This window comes from Pyricularia oryzae, chromosome 1, assembly GCF_000002495.2.
Source record: "Pyricularia oryzae 70-15 chromosome 1, whole genome shotgun sequence".
Lineage (NCBI taxonomy): Eukaryota > Fungi > Ascomycota > Sordariomycetes > Magnaporthales > Pyriculariaceae > Pyricularia > Pyricularia oryzae.
The window spans coordinates 888,039-914,904 of record NC_017844.1 but is presented as its reverse complement, the minus strand read 5'-3'; the positions used below and the strand labels follow the sequence as shown (position 1 = coordinate 914,904).

The following is a 26,866-nucleotide window of genomic DNA, read 5'->3' as shown; positions in this document are numbered from 1 at the left end:
CAAAGCCCTTTTCAAAGGCTTTCCACGGAACAGGAAAAGCATTTGGCTGATTGGGTACTTACCCAAACAGCTTTAGGGCTTCCGCCAACGCATCAAGAATTACGCTTTTTTGCCGAACGAATTCTTCAAGCCGCCGGAGAGACAAAAGGCCTTGGAAAACGTTGGATAACTCGTTTTTTGGCTCGTTATCCAATCCTTAAAACCCAAAGGCCCCGTCGAATAGATAACGCCCGGGTTAATGGCGCTACTACGGAGGTAATTAAATCTTGGTGGCTTTATATTACGAACCCGGTTATTAACGCTATTAAACCGGAAAACCGTTGGAATATGGACGAAACCGGTATAATGGAAGGCAAAGGATCTAATGGCCTAGTATTAGGGCTTAACGGGATCCGGCCGTTGCAACGAAAAGAGCCCGGAACGCGTGGTTGGACGACTATAATCGAATGTATATCGGCTACGGGCGTTGCCCTCCCTCCCCTCGTTATATTTAAGGGAAAAAACGTACAACAACAATGGTTTCCCACGGATTTAAGCCCTTTCGATAATTGGCAATTTCATGCAACCGAAAACGGGTGGACAAATAACCAAACGGCTATCGAATGGTTAAAAAAGGTGTTTATTCCGTATACCCAACCTTTAACCCCTGAAAAGCGGTTATTAGTTTTGGATGGCCATGGATCACATATAACGGACGAATTTATGCTTCTTTGCTTGCAAAATAATATTCAACTCCTATATTTACCCCCTCATTCGTCACACGTTCTTCAACCATTGGATCTATCGGTTTTTGGGCCGTTAAAAGAAGCTTATCGACGTCAACTTGGATTTGTTAGCCAATTTTGCTGTTCAACAGTTATTGGAAAACGAAATTTCCTACTTTGTTATCGACAAGCCAGATTAAAAGCATTTATAGCAAAAACCATTCAATCTGGTTGGCGTACAACGGGGTTATGGCCGGTAAACTTGGTTAAACCACTTTTAAGCCCTTTTTTGTTAGAAAATAGCAACGCCAACGTTATAAAAGATAAAAACAACGGTTTGCAAAGGGATAAAACACCGGAAAGCCCAGCCCAAAAAATTAACGACCCGTCTTTACTTATTTGGAAAACCCCTAAAACGACCCGAGATATCCGACTTCAACTGCAAAAACTTTCCCAATCCAACAAAACCAACGCTACTTCACGTCTTTTATTTGCAAAAGTCCAAAAAAGCTTCGAAGCCAAAGATACCCTTTTGGCTAGCGCCCAGCAAAAAATCAGCTTATTGGAAGCACAACTGCAGGCAATACGGCCGGTTAAAAGGAGGAGGGTGGTTCCGGATCCAAACGAGCTTTTGGTTAACAAACAGAACATTATTGGATTGCAGGAAAATGATATAGAAAATTTGGAACCTTTAGCTGATGAAGAAGAGGTTAATGAACCGGAGAAGCGTGAAAACGATTGTATTTTTGTCCGTTGATAATTTTATATTTAAATCAGTTTATAAAAGTAGGCATTTCGTTGTTAGATTTTCAGGGTGCCGAACAGGGGGGGGTGCCGAACAGGGGGTACGCAACGTTATGTTCCAAATGTGATCACTCTTGTGTAAGTGATCATGATCACTCTGGGGTGATCACGGCTGTGCTGATCACTTCCTTGGTAATGATCGTGGTCACTCTTGTTCTGGTGATCGGGTTAGGGTTTCTTATCTTATCACCACGTGACCTCGTGCTCCCCTTCTCTGTCCTTGGTTCGTGCTTCTTGGTTAGTTCTGGTTTGGGTTCCCGACACCTCTCTCATTCTTGCCCAATCGTGTCGGTACCAATCCTGGTCGTAACATCTTCATTGATGTCCCCCCACTGTAAGTACTATAGTGGGTATACAATGTGGACATTCCACATCAATAAATGCCGACCATTACACATAACAAATTGCGAGATCAAAAGTTAAAATTCCCGACGCGGTAGTATAGCGTAGTATTATGAGCACCTTACGAACTAAAAAGTGGATCACCTATATTCTTTTTTCCTATATGTGCCTTTTCACTCGGCTTGTTCCTCTTGATCTGTTTGTGATGCTGTCGTTGTGCTTTCGTTTTCTCGGTTTGCTCCGAGTTCTATTTGCATTCCACGAAACCCCTACACCGAGCAAGGTTCCAGCGAGATGGGGACAACCTCAGGATTGCAGGTTTTGAGGCTGTAACATTTCGCTTACATCGTCGCCGCTGTTTTGCTAACGTTTTCGTTGTTCGCCCCATTTACAACCGTCATTTCCATCCCCTGAGCCAGTGTCGGGCGGCGACCAGGGTCCCACACGCCTGCGCCACCTTAACCAGCGGACCCAGCCAGGTGCCTGGAAAAGTATCATGGGCTATCTGCAACAGTGCCAGCCGGAAAATGGCAAAGATCACATAGCGTACCACGGACAAATGGGCAGCCTCATTACGACGGAGCGAACAAGGTACGGACAAACACGTCGCAATCTGAGCCCAGGTTTCCTCCCAGCGATTGTATAAACAGTAGCCGTTGATCCAGAACTATATTGATCTTTTGTCGGAAAAGCTCCACTCCAACTCCTATAACGGAACGCAAGCGCTGGAAATTACTGGGCGATACAATTGCATCACTTTTGACTTTATTGGCGATCTGACCTTTGGCGAGTCGATTTTGAGGGTTTCCATACCGCACTGATTGGGTTGTGGAACTAAAAGCGTTTTTTTTTTTTTTTTGGAAAACAAAAGTCATGACATACGCATAAATAATGACACACAAACACCACCCCAACCCGGATTTATTTTACGTAGCACAAAATAGCTTTGTGATATGCCACGAGATGTTACATGGTAGATTTCGGGTGTGGAATGCCGTCCCTGTGGAGTATAAAACTAGATTAGAATTAGAGGAAACTTTAAAGTGATGGGTCTGCCGTGGCACCGAGAGCGCTAAACCTGATCGCGTTAATAGCTCCTCTGTGGGAGATCTTCACAAAAGGTATCAAGTAAGAGAAAATGCTTTATTATGCAAATGACTGTGATAAGCGAGCCGTGGTTGAATTGTTTACTACTCCCCAGTGCCTAGAAACAGAATAGTACCTGTTATGCAGTATTTGTACTAGTTCTAGTCTAAAGAATCCCCAATACAAATTCTACAATCGGGATAACAACTGGGAATTATTTGATAGCGATGCCGATAACTTCTTTTGTCACCGAAGACACTTCAAGATTCAAATTCAAATGTCGAAACTGCATTATTCGTGAATCTCCGTCATTTAAACTGGGCATGGTAGCCTCTGTAGTGGTAAACAGTTTGGCCATCTCTACTGCTGCGAGTAGCTCGGCCAGCGCGTACAATCCATCACGTAATCGGGTTCTTTATGCAGCCCAGACAGACTGGCATGGACCCCTTGTTGCAAATGATCCGACGAGACAGAATCAGGCTAACACACATTTCGGGGCTTTTTGTTTAGGGGAGCCATGAGATGGTTCGATCAAGGTAAGTACTACCACGGATGCAGGCAAACAAAACCACCCCTTGTCACCGTATATGTGGGCGTGGGCCTTTGTTAACTTAACTGTTCGCGGCAATCACCAAGTATATAAATTATTTTTTTGTTCAAAACAATTAGCAAAGTCGACAAAGCCCATAAACCGGCACCAGCGAACACTGTACCGGGAGATGGATTTTTACCCCTACCACTATAGTACGTAACTATACCCCCACTCCGGAAATGCGCACACATACAACTACGGTGACGGGCGAAAAAACCCCCCCTTGTCGCCGTATATGTAAACGTGGGCCTTTACTAACTTAACTGTTTGCCGAAACCAAACAAATACCTAAAAATCTTTTTGTTCAAAATTATTACCAAAGTCGGCAGTACCCAGAAGGTCCACACCAGTGAACTACTGTGCGACAGGGGACATTTTTACCCTTACCACCATAGTATGTACCAAGGCACCGCCGAGTCAGAATCTAAAGTGCTACTATTGTACTATCTGGTATTAAATCGGGAAATACAAGACTAGAGCCCTACGTGGACACTGTCTCTGTGATTGTTTGTTTAGCCGGGAAGCATGATCAGAAATCAAACTTTTCGTACGCTTAATGCCGCGCGAAATCAAGGTTTGATACTACCCCGTAATGCCTGTTCCCTAATGCCCATCTTCAGACAGCACATGGTATCCTGAGCCAACTTCAGTCGACCGTCCGCTTCTTGGTAGGGTTATCTCGGCTCTAGAGTTGGGAGGAACCCACACCTCCAACATGAACTGCCCGCCTCGTATCGACCATTTGCACCGCACTTGGCCGTACCCGCTCACGTATTTTGCGTCGGCGCTCGTGATGCCCCCTCCCGGTACGGGCGCCACCTTGACCTTTTTCCACCCGGGCTCGGCAGGCTGCAGCCCTCCGACGGTCTGGTGGATCCAGTCGGCCACGGACCCGAAGGCGTAGTGGTTGAAGCTCGTCATCTCCCCCGGGTTTATCGTGCCGTCGGCCATCATGCTGTCCCACCGCTCCCAGGTCGTGGTGCCGTTCATGGCCACCTGGTACAGCCACGACGGCGTCCGCGTCTGCAGCAGCATGCGGTAAAAGTCCTCGGTGGCCCCGATGGCCCGCAGTGCTGGGCCCAGCGCCGGCGTCCCCGCGAACCCCGTGCCGACGAGGTAGTCGTTGTCGGCGACGATGGACCGGAGCGTCGCGCCGGCCGAGGCACGCTCCGCTTCGTCCGCGTACAGCCCAAACTCGAGGGCGAGCGCGTAGGCGGTCTGCGTCTCGTTGGCCATCCTCCTGCCGTCGCCAGTCGTCATCCAGGCCTTTTGGAACTCGCCGACCAGGGTCGTGTGCTGCCTGCGGTACTCGTCGGCCTGTGCGGGCTTGCCCAGCAGGGTCGACATGTTGGCCAGCAGCTCCGTCATGCGGACGAGGTAGGCATCCGCGACGAGCAGTGGGGCCGTCGTCGCGGCTCCGGGGTTTTCGGGTGGCGATTTGGGATCCAGCCAGTCGGCGAACTGGAACGATCTGCGATCCCACAGCCCGACGTCGTTGCGGTAGATACCCTTGCCGACCCAGTTGCTCGCTTGGGTAAACTGCTCCGCCAGCATGCCGCCGTCGCCAAAGAAGCGGTACAGATTCCAGGGGTTGCCGACGGACACGTCACCCCAGACCGCCAGTGCAGGAAGGGCCGGCGGTTGGCGCGCCGGAACATTTGGGATGTAAGCGGGCACCACCATGGAGCCGCCCACCTGCATCTCGGAATCAATGTCCCTGTGCCAGCCGCGGAAGAAGCCGGCCGTGTTGTACAGGTAGTTGGCCGTGGGACCGAACGCGTGAGCGTCACCCGACCAGCCGAGCCGCTCGTCTCGTTGAGGGCAGTCCGTCGGCAGGGAGAGGAAGTTGCCCTTCATGGACCAGAGCACGTTCTCGTGGAACTTGCTGAGCAGCGCGTGCGAACACTCGAACCATCCCGTCCTCTCCATGTCGCTATGGACCACGACGGCCGTTAGTGATTCCGCAAGTGGAGGCGCCCCCTCGGGCCAGCCGTCAACCTGCACGTACCGGAACCCGTGGTACGTGAACCGGGGCTCCCACGACTGTGGACCCTTGCCGTGGAGTATCAGGGTGTCGGTGGCATTTGCGAGACGGAGCGGCCGCGTGCCGAGCTCCTCTTTGTCAAGAACCTCTGCGTGTTTGAAGGTAATCTTTGTCCCGCTTGGCCCCTCGACGTTGTCGACGCGCAACCAGCCGACGAGGTTCTGGCCAAAGTCGACGAGCGTCTTGCCCGACGGCGACCTGAACACAGACTGCGGCTTTCGCTCTTCGAGCTTGCGCATGGGTGGGCCGTCTGGTGATGCCAACTGGTCGCTGATTGCATCGACCTGCTTGGTCGCGAGCCAGGTGCTTTGGTTGAAAGAAGGGCTCGACCAGCCTTGGATGGCCTCTTCCAGCCTCGAGTCGTACGCCTCTCCCGCATAGATTCCAGAGCTCAAGATTGGCCCGGTGTTGGCCGTCCAGGTCCCGTCTGTGGGAACAACCAGGGTGGAGTTGTCCTCTTTGGTGACGACAAGCAGCGCATACAATCCAATCGAGTCGCCCCAGTTGTTGTTGGTTATAACCCAACTGAAATCGGCACCCATGCCGCCCAGGGGACCAGAGAACCAGCCCTCACCGACGACGGCTCCGATGGCGTTGTCACCGTCCTGTATCATGTCCGTCACGTCATAGGTGTCGTAGACGTGACGAAAGCCATAGGACTGCCAGCCGGGGGCGAGAACGTGGTCCCCCACCCGCTTCCCGTTGATCTCGGCCTCGTAGATGCCCAACCCGGTGATGTAGAGCCTCGCGGATTTGATCTTGTCGTCGACGGAAAAGTCTTTGCGGAAGTAGACGGGCTGCTTGACGCGGCCCGTGTCGAGGGGACGGTCTGCGACAATCGGCAAGGCACCTCGCCAGTCTTGACGAGACAGCAGACCTGTTTCGACTGCCACCCAGTCGGACCACGGCGTCGACGGCTGGCCCTCTCCACCGTGGGCTCGAGTCCTGATTAATGCTTGTTCGGCGGAACTCAAGGGCTCGGCGGGCCAGTTGACGAAAAGCGACTGTGATGAGTTGAAAGAGTAGACGCGGGACTGGCGGTTTCCCTGGACGCTTCGGGCCACTTCAACGTCAAACGCGCTCTGCTCCCAGTCCGACACGTTCCCGTCGAAGCGCCATGAGATGCGAGGGGATGCCTCTCCTATCCCCAGCGCATCGCGGTGGTGTTCAAGCGAGAGCTGAGAGATGGCAATGGACATTTTGATTGTTCGCCGGTGGACGGGCGTGGATCAGTAGGGAGCAATGAGCAAAGAGCAAGGAGGTGATGAGAAGATGTGCCTTTTTATCTACCAGCTCGTTGCAGAATATCCTTGCCACATTCTGCGGCCTACAGCGTTGCCTGGATACCGCCAGGACCTTGAATTTCTGTTCATCATGGACCGAGTTGGCCCCGTCTGCTCGCTGTATATTGTACCGAAACCCATGACGTTCTCATCAGGGTCAACCGCAAAAAAGAAGCTTGGCCGGGCTTATTTGTGGAGCGTCCATGCACTCGAAATCTTGATGTAGCAAAACATCTGGAGAAAACGCGGAGTATGTGCGGGGGATCGCGGAGAGGGTGGTCACCGGCAGATGGATCTACCCTTGGCCTCTTTCCAAGTAGAAACACGAAACAAACGGAAGAACTACCTACTATTCTTGTGCTGATGGAAAAGGACAACTCCACTCCCGCAGGGCCCAGTGAAAACCTCACCTCGCGTTTTCATTGGCATTCCCAAGCTCCACGCTAACGCTTCTGGACTGAAATACTCCGCCCCAAGGGACACCGGCAACCGGAGTGAGATTTGTATCTTGATGTTCTGTGGGTCCTCCTCGTTTAAGCTCGTTTAATGTTGGTTCAAAGCTCGTTCAAACCTCGTTCGTGACAACGGTAACGAGCTACAGTGGGGGGAAATGGATATGGTAACAGGGGTTGCCCATTTGATAAATTTGCCTGTTGCTTGCTTATGCTCATACAAGGTCGAACATCGCTCTGAAATACTTTGTGTGCGTCGAAAGTAATGTTTCTTACTTGCAATTTGTAAGCTCCATGACCAGATGAATTTTCTCTTCACCTAGCATGTCGCTTGGTAGCCAGCTCGATAAAGTACTGTCCTCCCCGCAACGGTACCGGACCCTCCGTTCCTGCTCTAGTCCTCTCTGGCCAGCCCACTACGTACTTGTACTTGTGCAGCACTGCCGACCCTCCACCCCGAATTTGGGCGGCGATCGGAGAGCACCCACAGGATTGGGGATGTGGGGCAGCGTGCATTTGGAAGGGAGCACTCATTGAATGGATATCAAGGCCAGGTGCTTTTCTTGGTCAAAGTTCCTCCCTACACAGGTAAGGACGTCGAACTTGCAAACAGTCACGCCAAAATTCGCTTGGCCTTTCGCTTGAGAGGCGCGCAATATATGTCTGGCAGCGCAAAGTCGATCAACAGCATTTATAATAACGCCCAAACCCCAGTAAACTGGCAAATTCCTGGGCAAACCACAATACCTAATCTGCTCTGTCTCGGGTTGGGATTGTTCCCGGACTGGAACAAGATGCTTGTCTTTGCACAGAGGGCTGCCCATGAACAATTATTCCGAGACTCTGGTTACTTCTCACTCGATGTATTTCCTATAGGTATATCGCAAGCTAGTGCTTTATCCACAACTACCATACGCATGATGCTATAGTCCCCCGTATCCTCCATGTATTTCATATCCATTTCCAGCATGTGGTTGCTGTGGTTCGTCAGGAGGCCCATAACGATCGTGGCATTTCTTGAAACCTGTGTAGGCTGTGTTGTATTCGGCCGTTGTATCGCCCATATCTTTTTTATTGCCTCAACGAAAGCACCAGTCGCTCACATCTTCCCAGAAGTCACGGCGATACTGATTTCGTCTTATCCAAGCCTGCTAGCTTTGGACCAACTTGTAAGAATTGAAATGACTTGATATAGTCTTTTTTATACAAATTCCCTCTCAGTGGATAAATAAGACCGCATTGACAAGCGCGCAAACAAATGGCCTAAAAGTCCATAAATCTTGATATACTTAATCTATATCTTATTAACATAGAGGACAGCGAACTTGGGACGCTTTGGAGGCCAAGTTGTTGTACTTCTCTCAACTATTTGGCTTTCAAAATCCATTCCTGGGTTGCTGGCTCGTTTATGCTTTCTTCCGGGCATTGGAATAATTTATTCTTTAAATCGCTTGATAAAATCTCTCAGAATTCCCTTAGTACAACACTTCCATGGTATACCACTTGAGAGGAAGGGTTGACCAGGGCCTAGCTGGTGGCAAGTGCAAATGGACATTGGTAGAGAATTACAACCATACAATACGTCTTCGATCGCGTGCTGTGAACACCTGCGCTACTTGTGGGTGAGATTGAGGCTTTGTCAAGGACGCGAGAATGGAACTCCTAGAGATGTGGTCGTGGTCACTGCTAGCCTGCTAGGTGACTTGCTCAAAATTACCCACCGATATTCGACCTAGACAGAGCCCGCCTGGCAATGTTCATTACTCGCTCTCAACCAAAAGTTGCAGGAACCTCAGCTGAGCTAACAACCCCTTGACCAGCAGAAGCCCCACTTGGGATTAGGACCCTGACTGCAGCCCAATGCATTATGCTAGTGATTGCGCTGTGATGTTGAACAATGGAGAGCTGCAACATCCTATCTGTCATTTTCACTAGCAAAGAGCAGAGCAAAAACACAGGTATCGGATTCAGCATTTTGCTCCACCATGTGTAGTCCAAAAGAATTTCAGTGGCAAAGATTCGCCTCTGAAGCCAAAAGCCCCCGGCCATTTCGACCCACTGAAGTGATTCATCCCGCGTCATGGCACCCCCGGGGCGCGTTTCCCCGGTGCGGCACGGCAGTTTCAGACGACGACCCATCCATTGACAGGAGTCACCGCCGATGGGTTGATTGGACAGCTGTCTACAAATACAAAGCGATTTGTTGTTTTCCCGAACAAGGGCGATTGTCAACGCAGCAAATTCACCATTGGCAGCAGTCGAAGCGATTTAAAACACCGCCATTGGTACATCGTTACTCGTTAATCCTAGCACGAGTCAATTCATCCCCTGCCAAAAATGGCGCATCAAGCACACGCACTACCCTGGAACACGCTGGCATCCCAAGTCAAGCACACGGTTTCCTATCACACCGAGCCGCAGCGCAAGGACATATTCTCCGTGGGTAAGCCCAACAGCACCAAGGAGGTCGAGTACTTTTGCCGAGCCCTCGCCAAGCGCATCCGCGAGTTCTCCGAGACGGAGAGGGCCAAGTTCGCGCCCAAGGAGGAGTACCAGAAGCGCGCCAGGGCGTGGAAGTCGGGGCCCAACGCCAAAAAGGTCTACCCCGACAAGCAGGACCTCGACTGCCAGGCGCCCGAGGACGCCGACTTTTGGTTCCACGAGCAGTTGTGGGGCAACCCCAGCCTGCAGCAGGTGGAGAAGTGGGTGAACGCGCAGTACGGCTCCCGCATCGCCCGTGCCGACACGCTCAAGCTCATGATGATCGAGGCGGTCGGGATGAAGCCGGCGTTGTCGTCGCGGATCGATGCGGGCGCGGCCGAGAAGCTCCAAAAGGACATGATGGACTCGCTGCTCCTCCTGGCCAACCACCCGGACGCGGACCTGCCGTCGCTCGTCAACATGCACCACGGCCACCACTTTGGGCTCAGCAGGGTGGCCGAGGAGGGCGTCCGCGGCTACGTCTACCTGAACCTGATACTGGCCATGCAGGAGAACGGCTCCGACATTTGCGACCACGTCGTGGACGAGAACGGCGTCGAGAACAAGAGCCGGAGGAGGTACATGGACACCACGAGCTACAAGAGGATGCTCGACTCGGTGGCGGGGAGCTACGACGGCGACGCGCAGAACCTGGTCCACTGGGACTTCTTTTACGAACGCACAGAGGACGACTGGAAGCGCGACACGTCAAAGGACGTGCTGGCCGACTTGGATGCGTTGAAGGAGTACCTGAAGGGCGTGTGGAAGGTGCTTGTCGTCTATGATCTTGTTCTTCGGGAGGCGGGCGCCGATCCGGATATTGAGGACGAGTGCCGAAAAATGCTCAACTACAGTTTTCTCCTTTGAGATGAAGCTGGTTTGGGATCACCACTTGGGTCTGGAGTGGATGCAGCTGCAGAAGTGTATTTTGTTCTTTTTCTTAACGTGGTAGTCGTCTCTAGAAGCCGGCCTTGCAAATATAGAATGATCATGACGAATGGAAGCAAAAGAAGAGAAAAATTGAGTACAAATAAGCTGAATCTTTTTCCCCCGTCGACTACAAGCCAGTGGCCACGAAAATCTTGGTCACCCTTTTGGCCGAGATGCACAAAGCGACGCACATTGCACAGCTTCACGAGCCTTGGCAAAAGTCTAGATCGAGTGCACATTTACTCAGCCATGTGGTCGAAACGGCGCTGTCAGGCCATCCGCCGCGTGACTGAGGACAAGACCATGCATGTGGATAACATGGTTATTGTTGTGAAAACGATTTGACTCACAAGGCGAGCCGGTGGCAAAATATAAACTCTATCGGAACTATAGAAAGTTTCTGTGGTATTACAACTGGGTAATTCAGTATTTGTTGTGTGCTAGGTTGACGGATGACTACATATCGTGAACTTGGCTCCCAAGTATAATATATTCGTGTTGCCTTAAGCATAAAGCGCTCGAAAGGTCTCATGTGACTCGGAGTTTACCTGAGATGTAGTCTTCCGCGTCGCACATGGCGCCACAGCAGATAGGACATGTTACTCGTTCCGCGTAGGGGATAGATTTGGCTTCCCGACATGAGCTCTCTTTGTATATCCGAATAGACAAACTCAGTACTTGGCAGGCTGCATAAGAGCCGACTTCAGTCTCTGGCTAATCCTATCATGCTCACGATAGCATCAATGTTGAAAATAAAATTCACACTAGGATCACAGGGCAACCCTCGCATATGACATAGCGAGCACTCTGAAGGAAAGATGCCGCGAACAAGCCTAGCGTACAGCCGGCCAACACATGTAGGGCTGAATTCCCGTCAAATCTGGCACGGCCAATGCCAAATCCCCTGATAGAAAGCGTTCGACTCGATGATGGCTAGCAGTCACACAGGAACGACGCCCAACCTGTAGTACGAATTGCATCACGATTGTCAGGTTCAATGATGACACCGCAGAAGGCGTAATAAGCGGCTAAATAGTTTCCCTCAATCACAATCCTGCGATACCTTTAAGAGTTCATTTTCGAAGGATTCAAGTCGTACATTTCCATCGTACTACGTATAACTCGGGTCACCCTCAGCTCCCGGTCCGAAAAGCCATCCGATCTGACACAGGCATAACCCTGACCTGGGGCATCCCAAACTCTTATTTTCCCTTGCGCCACCCCCGCAAAGAAAAAGGGTGCATTGGCGGCATTCACCCAGGCGCCAACAACCAGCAAAAAAGCCATCCAGGTGCAAATACTTGCTCGCCGCTTTCAATCCAACGAACCATCCAAGACGTCCGTCGCAAAAACCCTGCTGCCACTCAACTGCGATGGGCCTACGCTACAACGAATACCTGACCGGAGACAGCATTCTCGTGTGCAAGGGGTGCAGGGCACACACGGCGAACCAAAACGATTTGGTCAGCAGGGTATGAAGAATGACACAATACTTCTTGCAACACGTACCCGTTTTATTTTTTCAGACCAGATGGGGAAAAAAGAACGGGGGAATTGTTGGAATCCTTCAAAAAAATATACTAACAAGCCGGGGTTTTCTCCGCCAACCTCTTGATCCTCTCCAGAGTTTCCGCAAGCATCCTCCACCATTCATGGGTCAGACCCACCTTTGTTAGCGATTCACACCCAAACACACCAATAAGCTTAACAGCTGAAGAATTTTCGCCCTCCGGGCGCTGGTCGTCATGGCCTCACCAGAGGTCTCAAACCGCCGCGCGCGCCCGCAGAGCACGCCGCAGGCTTTGCCGCAGGGCCAGGCCGAGTCGGGACACGTATCTCTCGACACGCGCACCGCTAACGCGCCTCAGCCGGCTGGCCGCGGAAGGTACTCCAGCCTCCCGGCCCTGGCCATCAAAACACTGCAGCAGGAGTTGGAAAACGTGGAAACAGTCGGCAGCTGGCTCGAAGAGGTCTTTGCAGCCAAGCTCGAAAGTTTACAGGCCCCGGAGGACGCCGCGCTTAGGAGAATTGTTCTTGAACTTGACGACGTGATCAGCGGCTGGTTCCTCAGTCGCACCCTCCCTGAAAAAGAGCGTTCACGCTCCCCGTCGCGTTCGCCGACCAGTTCCAGCGAAAGGCGCAGCATTTTAATTACGAGGACGGGCACGGCGTCGTCGGCCTCTAAAGGCAGAGGCACGCCCACTAACAAATCGGTCACATGGGCCGAGCGAGCCGCCACGCCACCAGCGGCGGCCCCAACGCGAATTTTAACCCCGGCCACGCGCTCGTACCCGATACGTACGACGCCCGGCAATGCACCTGACAGCTCCGCAACTCCCTCCCAATCGGGCCGGGACCGCTCCCAAGCCCCGAAACGTTTGACAGAACAGCCGTCCAACCGCATCCTGATCCGCGTAAATGACAAATTGCGGATGGTGACGAGGGAGCCATACGCGGTAACGACCAAACTGGCCGAATTGGTCTCGGTGCCACACAGTGAAATCCCAAACGCCAAGCGTACCCCCACGGGCTGGGGTGTTACGGTGGCCTCTGAGGAAACACGGCAAAAACTCCTCAACCCCAGCGCGGTCAAGGCCATTATGGACGCATTGGACGCGCGGGAAGTCACTGTCCCGACAACCTGGCACACATACGCCGTCTCTGGAGTGCCCCGAACGCTCAATTGCCTGGACGGAAGAAAGGACGTACATGAGGTAATCCAGGAGGAGATTACCGTGGCAGCAGGCCAGCAGCCAGTCAACTGGCATATTTCCAAACATGGTTACGACCCACATACGGCTGAGGGCACGTGGATAGTGTCCTTCCTTCAACCCGTAAAGCCCTTTCAGCTTTTTGGAGTGTCGAGACGTGCGCGGAAGGTTGAAAAATCACGCAAAATTACACACCACCACGACGGTTGCCAGGGATATTGCGAAATACGTCGCTGCGTACGGCAAGCGCGTTGCGGCATATGTGGTGAAGCAAAACATGCGACAGAGGAAGAGCCGTGCAAGGCAGCCCCCAAATGCGTTAATTGCCACGGCCATTTCCCATCCGGACATGAGAATTGCCCTGCCCGACCTTTGGTGGTAAATGGGAAGTTTGAACGACCTTCACAGCGTAAACTTAAGGGGATTCGCAGAATCGGACGTGCCAACCGTGCCGCGATTATCAACGACCGGGCCGAAACGGCCCGCCGAGAGCCAGCACCTGCAATCCCGGTCCTAAGCACCTCATCGCAGCATTCGCAAACCTCGAGCTCCCGATCGAGCATTTCAAACAAAAGAGCGCGGCCATGCGAGGCGGCAGGGGCGGACATCCGTAACTTCCTGCAGGTTGAACAGGAACGCGTGCACGACGAAATCGTTTGGGCAGCCGAAATGGAGGAGGACGCAGCGGCTGCCGAACCTTGCCCCGCTGATGGGATAGACTTGGAAGCAACCCGTCGATTAATATGACGAAATACTCGCTCGGCAATATGCAGCGGGAATGCCTCGACGTAGTTTGGGCCAACGTAGGTAAAAGGATGGGTGTGCATCTGAGCCTATTGGAGTTGTGCCACCAGAGAAAGGTGGACCTGGTTAACGTTCAAGAGCCATGGTGCGGGCTAAATACGACTACACAAACGCACCCGGGCTATGATGTTTTTGCGCCAGTGGACGAATGGCACGCCAACACTTACGAAGCCATGACTGGGCTCCGGCCCCGGGTGCTCACCTACGTCAAAAAGGGGGCAGCCCTAAGGGCCGCACAACGACGGCTACCGCAGGGCCAAAATACGCGGGACATACTCTGGCTCGAAATTAACGGAATACTGTTTGTTAACGTATATAGGGCTCCGGGCACTGAAGCCGCGCTGGAAATGGTATGCAATACCGTGCCAAATGGACCCACGGTGCTAGGCGGCGATTTTAACGTAGCGGCTGCTGCATACCAGCCGGGCCGCGCAAACGCACGCGGAGGGGACCAACTGACGGCATGGGCGCAAACCCAGGGGATGAGTTTTACAGGAAATATCGGCGTGCCCACCCACCGCGACGGGGGTTTACTGGATATGGTCTTTTCCAACCTCCCCAGCACAATAACTGTGGTTGACAGCAGTCTTTACACAGGCTCCGACCACGAATCCCTTTATACCACGCTGCGGACGCGCGGCGCCCCCCGCCCGGAGGCGATCAACGTTTCGGTTAGGGACGACCGGTTACCAAAGTTCGCGGAGCTACTTGCTTTTGGCATGCAAGACATGCCGGACCCGGGATCCGCGGCCGATGGCTACGCATTGGACGCGTGGGTAGCTGAATTTACAACTTTATGGGAGCAAGTGACGTGGGTCGTGGGTACGCCGGCGGGAAAAAGGGACAGCTCGGCTCCCTGGTGGACCGAAAACTGCCAGCGGCTCTGGTCCGAATTCCAGCGGGTTAAACGGAGCGCTGTAAATAGGGCAGACGCCTCTGCCGAGGAAAAAGCCTATACGAAAGGGGTGCGGGCCGCGAAGCGGGAGTACTGGAGGCACCGGATCGACCAACTGCGCGACGATAAGGATTTGTGGAACATGGTGGGCTGGCTGGGAGCCGGACCACGCCTCCGGTCCCCGCCGCTGGTTATTAACGGCGAGCAAGTGAGCGAGCCTTTAGCAAAAGCGGAAGCACTGCAACGGGAGGTGCTTGGCCGATTTTCGGCGGAGGATGACCTGCAGGGAGACCCCTTGGAGGCCTGGTCGGCGGACGAGGCTAAAATCCCTTGGGACACCCAGGTTAGTGCGGAAGAGGCGGAGCGCTCCTGCATTGGGGTTACGAGCACGTCCCCGGGCATCGACGGAATAACCGTCCGGCTACTAAAAGCCGGATGGGCTTCGTTGGCCGAGCCGGTGCGCAGGCTCTACCAACGTTGCCTGGAACTCGGACATTTCCCAGCGCCTTGGAAGAAGGCCGAAGTCGCGATGCTACCGAAAACGGGGAAGAAAGACCGGAGCAGCGTTCGATCCTGGCGGCCTATAGCCCTCCTCTCCTGCATCGGAAAAGGCCTCGAGAGGCTCGTTGCACGCCGGATAGCTTGGGCCATACACGACAACGGGCTCCTTAGCTGCACCCACGGCGGTGCCCTACCCAAACGATCGGCGACGGATCTGGTTTGTGCCCTCGCCCACGATATCGAGCAGGCTCTAGCTCGCGGGGAGGAAGTCACCCTTGTCGCATGCGACGTCCAAGGCGCCTTCGACGCCCTCCTCCATAGGCGATTAATACGGAAAATGCGGAGCCTCGGGTTTAGTAAAATGCTCCTCAGGTTCGTGATTAACTTTTTAAGCGGCCGCCAGGCCCGAGTCCGGCTGGAGGGTACGACCACGGGCTTTAGGCGGCTTGGGTGCGGCACCCCGCAAGGGTCTCCCCTTTCCCCGATCCTATATATGCTATATTTGGCGTATCTCGTCAAAAACGGTACGAAGTGGCGGTTGGCATACGCAGACGACGTGCTTACATGGAAATCGTCACCCTCGTTGGAGGAAAACGTACGTTGGCTGGAAGATAAACTCCGGGATATGCACGAAATTGCGGCGGAAGAGAAGATCCATTTTGCAGCGGAAAAGACAGAGGTGATCCATATCACTAAGAAAAGGCACGGTCGCAACCCGGAAATCCGGATTAATGGTAGAACGGTTACCCCGGTCCAACTACCGGGCGGTCGACGCGGACAAAGCGCCTCCGGGGCCGAGCGCTACCCGGGCATGCGTTGGCTTGGTTTTTGGTTCAGCCGACGGCTAGACGGGCGCCGCCACGTGGCCGAAAGGGCTGCCAAAGCAATGGCGGTCGCTGCCCACCTCAAGAGCTTTGGGGCAGTAAGATACGGACCGCCTGCGGCTGCACTTCGCAAGGCAGCGGTGGCATGCGTGGGTTCCTCGGCCACCTACGCAGCCGAGGCATGGTACAACCCAGCGCACAAGCAAAGAGGACTCCTCAAAGCATTGAACAAACCGCTGGTTTTAGCGGCACGGGCAATCCTCCCGGCGTATAAAACCACCCCCTCGTCCACTGTTCTCAGGGACGCAGGACTACCCTCGGCCCGCGTCGCGCTGGCCTACACCCGCCTGAAATACGGCGCCCGACTAAGGCTCGCGGACAAGGGGCACCCCCTTGTCAGCCGCCTGCGTGAAACACCTCGTGCCCGCAACTCGGGCCATTCGGCCACGACCCTGCAAACGGCTGCACAACTTCTCCCGCGGATCCGGAGACTAGAGTTGCGCGCACCTCGCAATGCCCCGGATTCTCGCACTGACCCCACCGGAGGAGTCCCGAAAGAGGAAGCGGCCCGCCGCTTTATCGAATGGCTGGACATGGTATCACCTGACGATATCGTGGTATATACGGATGGTTCGGAAAAACACGAAAACAACTGCGTCCAAATAGGGTACGGATGGGCCGCTTTTAGGGCGGGCCTGGAATTTGCCGCAGGCTCCGCATCTATTACGCCGGAAAGCCACGTTTTCGACGCCGAGGCGATTGGCGCCCTAAAAGGGCTACAGGCGGCAGCCAAGGCCCAGCCAGGCGCCCGGATCTGGATTTGTGTGGACAGCACCTCGGTTATTTGGGGTCTTAGAGGCGACGCGCCGCGTTCGTCCCAATGGGCCTTTCTGGAGTTCCATGACCTTGTCGATCTACTCCGAAAACAAGGTACCGAGGTTCGGGTCCGTTGGTGCCCTGGGCACCAGGGAATCCCGGGAAACGACCGGGCTGACGAGCTGGCCAAGGCCGGCTCCGCCGGACCGCCGGACCCAGACCCGAGGGCTCAGCAAACCACGTATAGCGGTGCCGGCACGGTCCTCAGAGCCATTCTTTCGAATATAGAGAAGGACTGGTGGCGTAAAGAACTCTGTGAACGGTCCCCCGCATATAGGGAATGGAAATTCCAATACACACCGAGAAAGGAGCCCGAGGAACTGCGTTTGCCAAGACCCCTACTGGGCCATTATTTGGCCATGAGGACCGGCCACGGCGATTTCAAGGCCTACCATGACCGTTTCAACCACCAGGATGCAAACACCTCGTGTGCCTGGTGCTGGAAGCGGACCTCCCCTGAGCACCCGGTGCACTGCCGCTATTCGCGGGCGGTGTGGAGAAACTGGCCGTGGCCTAATAACGACCGGCCGGCCGGGCCGCCAAATCGCGCCCAACGCTGGAAATTCTTCCAGACAAGCTTCGGGCAACCGAAAAGCTTTGAGGCGTTTTCGATAGCCACCAACTACTTCAGCGCCCGCCCCAGAGCGGCCCGCCAGCGCCCCGCGCGCCACGAACGCACTTTACGCCTAGGGACACCGATCGTAAACGACTCGAACTCTGACGAGGAATAGACTTACTGCCTTTTCACCCACACTTCACGGCACAAGCCGTCAGACGAACCCTCCGTGCACCTTAGGCACGGGGTCGCGTCAGTGAACTAACCCCCTAAGCAGGACCGGGCCCGAACCCGGTCAGGCACGATCCGCCTCTGCCCTCCTTGTTTTCCCCCTGTGTAAATAAAGAAGATAGAACGCGCGCCGAGATACCCCTCGGGAGGTTGCTAACGGCCGGCTAACAAGCCGGGCCGAGCCCGGCGTTAACTAATACTACTACTACTACTACTCCAGAGTTTCCGCGGCACCCACGGCCGAGCCCACCTCTTTCGGCGGCTCGTCAACGTCCGGGCGGCCGAGCCCGAGACGCGCGACATGTCGACGGGCAAGCACATTGTGCGGGACGTGTTCTGCGTGGGCTGCGACGCCGGCGTCGGCTGGGTCTACGACAAGGCGTGGGAGGAGTCGCAGCGCTACAAGGAGGGCATGTACATTCTCGAGATGGAGCTTGTCAGGTGCACGCGGTCTTGAGAAGGCAAAAGAAAAAAAAAACCAATTTGATTAGCTGCTTCCTTTTTTTGTTATTTTGCTCTCGCCCACTGCACCTGGTCGTTCTTCTGGACGCCTCGTAAACTCGAGGTTGCAGCAGCATCCTCTCGGTCCGAAAGCTGCCTGAGCACGACTCAGGCCCCTTGTGACTGTAGCGCGGAGGTGAAGTTTCATGACGTCAATGTCACCTTTTTCTTCTGTACGCCAAGCCTAAACCCAACATCGTACACATGATCGCCTTCAAAGAAGTTGCTTTGGGGATGCAATCCCACTACTGTGAATGTAACTTTTCATTCTGTACCAGGCGGCCAAGAACTGTCTTCTACTGAGCTGATAATAATCTTTTCTTTTTATCTTTTCTTATTCCCCGGGGGACTCCTGCCTTGGTGGGTTTTACCGCTGGTCAGGAGTGCTGCTAGTTTGCTGGTCTCCGTTTCTGCTAACATACCTAGTCAATCTTGTTGTGAAGGTTCATACTTCCGCCTGGTTTGATCTTGATAGCCAACTGGTTCCTACATGACACGTCGCCCTGGTCCACGGCCCTTCCCCGCCTTACAGCCTCTGCAGCCACAAGACTTTCACACCCCTGGGCCAATGAACCCCTAAACCATATTTGCTCATTCACGGTTCGGGCCTTGGCTGCCAGGAAGTTGTGTTAGCAACTCTGCAGGTCCAAGCGCTTCGAACCCACCGTCATCTCACCAGCGACTACCACGGTGGGAGCACAATGACCGGCGCACACCAACAACTTTCAGCCAGGGTGGCATTTATCGGCCCTGGGGAGGAGCCTTCCTGCCAAATACTGGGTATTGGGGAGACGGCCTCGTTGAAGAAAGCGAAATCGTCAAATCTTTGCCTTTTTTGGTCTATGTATGCGAGTAGCGCCAGCGGCTAGAATGCCGGATGCATCAAGCGCAAACGAGTCTTAAAACTTTCTTGTGTTTGCAAAAAGGTTTATCTTAATCGACAGGGGTCCGCTGTGGCTTTTGTTTGGCAGGAACTGCTCCGGCTGCTGACTATTTACGTGCATGTTGATTTGTCAGGCGGGAAAGATCAGCCATCCGGCAAAGACTGCAACGGTCTAATAATGCACTTCGGTCCAGGCTGGGCCTTGGTCTCAGATCTTAATCACCAACTATCTTTAGAACAAACATTAGGTCAGCAGATTCGTGGCAAACTTTTATATGAACCTACTCACAAAGAACGAGTCCAAGCACACAGGGTTTGTCTCGATGAAAACTGGTTGGGATACAAAATGCTCAGCCAAGATTGCAGGTGGACTACTATAGAATCCTATGTCGAGTGGGCTTCTGGTTAAGCAGGGGGCTGGGACTTCCATATTGACGACTTTGATAGAGTGCCGGATGCATTGTTTGCTCGGACAGAGGTGCCAGAAATTTTCGGCGGGAAACTCGGGATGGAATCCATCTTGGTTAGTCGCTTTTTCCTTGATTGCAAAGTTCTGCGCCCAATATATTCTCTACTCTCTGTTTTGAAGCCTTCTGAATATTTGACTGGTTAGGTGATGCTTGGGGTAGGGATGAAGATGAGACTTTTTGGTCAATATATTAGTTCTGCCTCGGATCATCAAACAAGGATTGACGAGCAAGACTTCAAACAAAAGGTCCCTGGCAGAAGGCCGTGATATTCAGACGCGAGAATGGGACAACAACCGAAGGTATTAAGAAATGAGACCAGATCAAAAGCTATACGCTGAATATGGTGGTAGGGGTAAAAGTCCCTCCCATAGCACAGTTGCTCAGTGGTATAGGCCATGTGGGCGTTTCCGGCTTTGATACTAGTTTTTGCGGAAAACTAAATTCGGGTACTTGAAGGTCCCTGCGAACAATTAAATTGGTAACGCCCACGTATAAACGTACGGTGATAGGGGAGGGAATTTTTCGCCCGATACCATAATAAGGTGATTAAGTTTGAACCCAAGCTATAAAGTGACAAATTCACCGAAATTACAGCAAGGACCCTTCCCTGAATATGCATATGGTTTGGAGCTACCACGGATGCAGGCAAAAAAAAAAAAAAAAAAAAAAAAAAAAAAAAAAAAAAAAACCGCCTGTTACCGTACAAGTGAGCATGGGCCTTGATTAATTTGACTGTTCGCGGGAACGCACAAATAACTAAACTATTTCTTTTTTCAAAAATGATACCAAGATCGGCGAAGCCCACAAAGTCCACAACAGCGGACATTGTACCGAAGCATGGACTTTTACCCCTACCACAATAGTACAAAACCCGATCGCAAATCGCTGTCAACGCCTAATGATGAAGAGTGCTGAGATATCTTGTTAAGGGTGGAGCAAACCTTCTCAGGGATATTGGTTAAACTCTTTCTTCTCCTCAACCGTCCAAACTCCCCCGGTAACAAAATGTCAGCACAACTGGTTCCTGGGGATAAACACAGACGCAACAAAAAACCTTGTTGAATCAGGTGTATCATATGCGGCAGTATGAAGTCCTCGGTGGTAATTGAGTAGAAATGCTGGTATTTTAGCCAGCTTCATCGGTCAGCTTCGTCAATCTCTTTGCCCTCTACAGCCACGACTCTTCATGGGTTGCAGCTTGGCTGGTACCAAAGATGACTACACGTAAAACAATCGCGCTTCTGCTGTCGGTCGCTTTGTGGCTGCAGCTCGTCTGGGCCGGCCTCAAGGGACCGACAACGGTCAAGGGCAAACCATTCCCGTCGCTGATCGACGCCACCATGGTGGACATCGCCAAGGGTCTCGACACCAAGCTCTTTACGAGTGTGGACCTGACAAAGGCCTACATGGCACGGATCAACGAGGTAAACGACTACTTCCACGCCGTCACCGAGATGAACCCAGACGCCCTCAAGATCGCAGCCGAGATGGACGAGGAGCGCGCCCGAGGCAAGACCCGCGGCCCCTTGCACGGCATCCCCGTCCTTTTGAAGATGAGCATGGCCAGCGCCGACGCCATGAACACGACGGGCGGCTCGACGCTTCTCCTGGGCGCCAAGTTCGCCCGCGACGCCACCGTGGTCCGCAAGGTGCGCGAGGCCGGCGGCGTCATCCTGGGCAAGGCCAACATGAGCCAGTGGGCCACGTTCCGCAGCAGCGACAACAGCTCGAGCAACGGCTGGAGCGCCCACGGCGGCCAGTGCCTCGGCGCCTACCACGACGACATGGACCCGAGCGGCTCGTCCAGCGGCTCCGCCGTGGCCACGACCCTGGGCCTGGCGGCGGCGGCGCTGGGCACCGAGACGGACGGCTCCGTGATCCTGCCCGCGCAGACCGCCAGCCTGGTCGGCATCAAGCCGTCCGTGGGCCTGACGTCGCGCTTCCTGGTGCTGCCCGTCAGCGAGCACCAGGACACGGTCGGGACCATCGCGCGGACCGTCAAGGACGCCGCGCGCCTGCTGCAGCCCATCGTGGGCCGCGACGACCGCGACAACTACACGGATGCCATCCCGTTCGAGCAGGTCGCCACGCCCGACTACGAGCGCGCGACGCAGAGCCAGGACGCGCTCCGGGGGGCGCGGCTGGGCGTGCCGACCAACACCATCGCGCTCTTCCGCCACAGGCTGCCCGACGAGGACCCGGTGATGCAGGCGTTCCGCGCCGCGGTGGACGAGGTGAAGCGGGCGGGCGCGGTGGTCGTCGAGGCCAACTTCACCATGGCGGAGCAGTGGAACCAGTCCAAGGCGGAAAACATTGTGCTGTTTTCCGACATGGTCACGGCGCTGCCCAGGTTCCTCGCCGAGCTGACCGTCAACCCGTCGGGGATCAGGAACCTGGCCGACGTCAGGCGGCTGACCATCAAAGCCGGCGCCAGGGAGGACTACCCGGCGCGCGACGTCGAGACGTGGGACGTTTGCCTCGACGAGCAGGGCTTTGGCAACGACGACCCGCGCGCGCTGGCCGCGCTGGCCGAGGACAGAATGCTCGGCGGCCAGGGCGGGTTGCTGGGTGCCATTGAGCGGCACGGGCTCGACGCCGTGCTCATGCCGACGCCGATATCGAGAAACTTTGCGGCGATTCTGGGCGCGCCCGTCGTGACCGTCCCCATGGGCTACTATCCCGCGTCTCACCCTGTGAAGAAAGTGCCTGGAAGGGTCGGTCTCGTGGATCAAGGTCCCAATATACCGTGAGTTGTTGTCATATGTCGTCTTTTGTTGGCAAAGAAAAAGAAAGGTATACTAATTTGTGTCGTTTTTTGTCAACAGGTTTGGTTTGAGTTTCCTGGGCGCTAGGTTTACTGAGGAGAAGCTCATCGCGCTTGCCTATGGCTACGAGCAGCGGACAAACTTCAGGGACAAGGTACCGCCGATCAGGATGCCCAAGACAGAGCTTGGTGACATTGTTGGCTTCTAGTCAAGAAGAAACAGGAAAAAGAAACGACAAGGATTTTTGTTTTTGGAATAGCATCAAGCGAGAGCAGAGGGACTTTCACAGTTGCACTGGGTTATAGTGCTCATCTCAGTGCCTGTTGTGTTGTGCAACAATACTTTGACCGTGACAATATGCTTCCAGCGTCTTGGTTGTGATTCTATTTCTAGCTGTGTTTGAGCGGCGTGATGAGACCAAGGTCATTCGTTAGTCAAGGTTGACCGTTGCGTGGACAAAATGCCAGATCCAATGCTGAGAAATGAATATCTATATATGGTTGAAAATATATGCAGAAAAAGAGGTAAAGACTGTAGGGTATTCGGGACAGGGCTCCCGATTATAAAAGAAAGAAAGAAAAAAACCAGATTATGGCTCATGCATTCCTCGTATCACCAGGTAAGCATTCCTCATCCCCCTCTCATCTCCAGTCATCGTTCTGATAATAAGGGTGGTCGAACGGCACGGGCTGCTTCTCGTTCAGCCGGCCGACCAGGTTCTGGTACGTCTTGTACTGCTTCTCGTCGAGCGCCGACAGGCCCGTGGACCGCTCGGAGCGGCGCGAGTCGAACGCGGACTTGGGCAGGGTCGGGAAGTGCGACGGCAGCCGGTTCGGCTGAGTCTCGGACGTGGTTTGGGGCGCGGCGGCCGCGGATCGGCGCGCAAAGAAGCTGCGGATCGTGTTCCTGGTCCCCCCGCTCACGGTGCTGCGCTCGGAGCCGTACAGCCGGCTCTCCCAGTTGGGACCGCGGCGCTCGGTGCCGGAGACCGAGTCTCGTCTGCGCTGGCGGCGGAAGAGGAAGAAGATGATGGCGGCGAGGACGGCGACACCGGCTGACGGGGGAGAGAATATGGTTGTTAGCGAGTGGAAAGCGGCTAGGGGGTCGGGAGGATACTCACCAATGCTTCCAACTATAGCTCCGGCCACCATTCCTCCGTTCATCTGAGGCTGAGGGTCAATACCAGCGGACGAGCTTCCCACCGGCTGAGCCACATTGTTCTGCGGAGTCGGGAGCACGGTGCTCCTCGGGGGCTCCGACGGCAGAGTTTGGAGGGTTGTAGGCAAAGGGAGAGCGCCGTTGACCTTGTCCCCTGCGCCAGCAGAGGTCGGCGCCGGGGCGGGGCTCTGCGCTGGACCGTTGGCTCCTTCGGGAGCGGCGGGAGTGGTCTGCGCGGGAGGCGCCGTCGAAGGCGAGGGAGTGGTTTCGGCCTGTCCAGGCAGGACAGCGGGCGGCTGCGTGGACTGTGCAGGGAGGGTCGAGGATGGCTGCGTGGCCTGGGCTGGCTCCGAGCTGGTCGTGGCCTGGGCGGCCTTGGACTTGACTGACTTGGCCGACTTGGAGGATTTGGACGACACGCTCGAGGCCTTGCCGTCCTTTTTCTCCTGACGCTTCTCGAGATCGGCCAGCAGCTCCGCAAGGCTGTTGGGCTGTCCACCGATGGGGATGGACCTGACTCCGACGGCGGCCCGAGTCGCAGGAGCAGCGGGTGCAGGCGCCGCCCTGCCAGGGGCAGCAGGCCTCCTCCCTGTGCCTGCGTTAGACGTACCCGCCGAGTTGACCGAGGGCGCAGAGTTGGCCGACTGCCCGGAAGCCACGCTCGTGGCATCATCCCTGCCGTTAGGGGCCCTGTTGGCCTGACGGCGATCGAGATCCGCCATCAACTCGGCCATGCTGCTGGGCTGCTCGCCAATGGCGATGGACTTGGACCTTGCAGCGATGCCGGCCGGCGGTGCAGGGCGCGCAGGAGCCGGGGCTGCGGGGGCGCGCTGCCTGCCGTTGGAAGTTGCTGCGGAGTTGTTGGTGTTGGCAGAGTCGACCGAGTTTCCTGACGAAACACTTGCGGCACCACCACGGCCCGGACGCCTGGCGTTGGACTGGCGACGATCCAGGCCCACCAAGAAGTCGGTGAGATCCTCAGAGCGGCCACTGATGGCCCGGGCAGCTGGCGTCGCAGGAACGCCCAGTGCCGGGGCCGGTCCCGGGGCAGCAGGCACAGCAGGAGGCGTAGCTCCAGGGCCGCGTTGTCTGCCCTTGCCCGCGCGCGAAGTGCCCACCGAGTTGTTGGTCCCGCGAGAGTTGGCAGACTGCCTGGACGGCGCACTGGAGACCTGGCTACCGACGGCGGGCCTGGCCTGGCGGCGGTTGATGTCGACCAAAAAGTCGACCAAGTCGTCGGACCGAGCGCCCAGAGCCAAGGCGGCTATGGGAGGAGTAGCGGCGGGAGGGGCTGCTGCGGGAGGAGCCGTTGCGGGAGGAGCCACCGCAGGAGGAGCGGCCGCGGGGGGAGGCAGCGCAGGAGGGGGCGCCGGGGCAGCGGGAGGAGGGGGCTGTTGTCCCCTTCCCACGTTGGAAGAGTCAACGGAGCTCACGCTGGGCGCAGACTTGGAAGACTGTGCCGACGCGAGCTTGAACCGGTGCGCCCACCTCGAGCTTGGCCGCGAGCCTGGCGGCGATCAAGCCCAACCAAAAAGTCAACAAGGTCCTCGGAGCGTCCGTTGATAGCCTTGGTGGCTGGAGCAACACCGAGAGCAGGGGCAGGGGCTGCAGGTACAGCTGGCGCCGGAGCCACCGGGGCCGGCCTCCTCCCTCTGCCCGCGTTGGAAGTCCCCCGGGAGTTTGCGCTGGCAACCGAAGGGGCCGACTGTCCCGACGCCACGCTGGAGGCGTCGTTGTCGACGGCAGGCCTGTTCGCTTGGCGGCGCTCGAGGTCCTCTACCAATTCCGACAAGCTTCTGGGTTGTCTCCCGATGGGAATCGCCTCTGCGGGGGCCTGCTTGGGCGCTGCAGGGCCACGCGCGGGGGTTGTCGGGGCCGTCGTGCCGGTGTTTGCCGTGTTTGCCGTGTTTGCGGATTGTGTGGATGCTCTGCTCGAGGCACCACCTCGGGCCGGATTTTGGGATTGGCGGCGCTCGAGATCGGCCACGAGCTCCGCCATGCTGTTGGGTCTAGCCCCCACGGGGATATACATCTTGGCTCGGGACTTGGCTTCCTTGTGATGGCTCTTGGAATTTCAACGGAACCACAAAAGGATGGACGACTAACAAAAAGTATCGAGACCAGGCGGAAAAAAAAATGTATAGAATTGAATCGAGTCAAAAACGACAGCAGTAAGAATGTAAGCCAACAAAAGAGATTCTGCGCACAGCACTGAGAGTAAAATCACAAAATAACAAGCAATATAACAAAACAACAAAAAAGATTGACAAAAACCTGCAGCCAGCTGCTTCCGAACAAACAGAAACAGGAGTAACAGTGAGAACAAAAAAGGAAACGAAAACGACGAACGGTGCGTGGGAGACGTCGAAACAAAATCCCATCCCCAAAATTACCCATGGCATTCACTGACTACATCTTGACTGGTCCAGTTCCCAACGAGGCAGGGGGCAAATGAGAATGGCAGATGCGGTTGCGACGTCTGCCAAGTTTTTCCTCCATTGCCAAGTCCACCGGGTGGAAGTTATTCGCGACAATAGAGTTACTTTGTTTCTTGGCGTACCAAGCATCAGACAGTGGCTGGAGCGCCCTCCCTACCTACCACACGCGCCATTTCACCAATCGAGCAACTCTGTACCTACTTTAATCGTGTGTGGTTGCTGTGGTTGGCTACAGATGCGCTGAGCCTTGCCTCCACTTTTATGGGATTTGTACTCCACTTGCGCGGTGGGGTGCTTATTTTCTTTTTTTTTTCTTTCTTTCTCGAAAATCCCCATCCTCATGAGGAATGTGGTCGCGTGCCTCATTACCTACCTCGTTTCGACTTGAACTCGAAGGGTTCAACATGGGAGGCCGCTGACTGGGGCGATTGATACGTTGATACGGTAGTGTGCTAGGAAGAAGCGCAAAAAAACCCACTCTTGTTTGATCGACACACCTAGTCCCGCTGCGGCCGCAGCTCCCGATGGGAAAAAG

The 26,866-nt window shown here is 54.8% G+C and overlaps 5 protein-coding genes across 5 annotated transcripts; 3 read left to right on the top strand and 2 right to left on the bottom strand.

Moving 5' to 3' along the window:
* Positions 1 to 4,131: 4,131 nt before the first annotated feature.
* Positions 4,132 to 6,771, bottom strand: MGG_02192 (alpha-L-rhamnosidase A; the record flags this gene model as incomplete). The annotated part of the gene is made up of 1 exon (XM_003708911.1): positions 4,132 to 6,771. The coding sequence occupies one exon, from the start codon at positions 6,769 to 6,771 to the stop codon at positions 4,132 to 4,134; it is 2,640 nt and encodes an 879-aa protein (XP_003708959.1).
* Positions 6,772 to 9,484: 2,713 nt separating this feature from the next.
* Positions 9,485 to 10,824, top strand: MGG_02191 (uncharacterized protein). Its single transcript, XM_003708910.1, has one exon. It carries the CDS (start codon positions 9,645 to 9,647, stop codon positions 10,653 to 10,655), a length of 1,011 nt encoding a protein of 336 aa, XP_003708958.1. The 5' UTR covers positions 9,485 to 9,644; the 3' UTR covers positions 10,656 to 10,824.
* Positions 10,825 to 18,839: 8,015 nt separating this feature from the next.
* Positions 18,840 to 19,587, top strand: MGG_16055 (uncharacterized protein; the record flags this gene model as incomplete). Its single annotated transcript, XM_003708909.1, has 2 exons — positions 18,840 to 18,977; positions 19,061 to 19,587. Coding segments are annotated over 2 exons (328 nt in total), but the record flags the coding sequence as incomplete, so codon positions are not given.
* A 1,597-nt stretch (positions 19,588 to 21,184) lies between these two features.
* Positions 21,185 to 22,943, top strand: MGG_02188 (glutamyl-tRNA(Gln) amidotransferase subunit A; the record flags this gene model as incomplete). The annotated part of the gene is made up of 2 exons (XM_003708908.1): positions 21,185 to 22,716; positions 22,796 to 22,943. The coding sequence occupies 2 exons, from the start codon at positions 21,185 to 21,187 to the stop codon at positions 22,941 to 22,943; spliced, it is 1,680 nt and encodes a 559-aa protein (XP_003708956.1).
* A 122-nt stretch (positions 22,944 to 23,065) lies between these two features.
* On the bottom strand, positions 23,066 to 25,925 carry MGG_02187 (uncharacterized protein; the record flags this gene model as incomplete). Its single annotated transcript, XM_003708907.1, has 3 exons — positions 23,066 to 23,789; positions 23,856 to 25,347; positions 25,422 to 25,925. The coding sequence occupies 3 exons, from the start codon at positions 25,923 to 25,925 to the stop codon at positions 23,377 to 23,379; spliced, it is 2,409 nt and encodes an 802-aa protein (XP_003708955.1). The 3' UTR covers positions 23,066 to 23,376.
* Between the last annotated feature and the right edge of the window lie 941 nt (positions 25,926 to 26,866).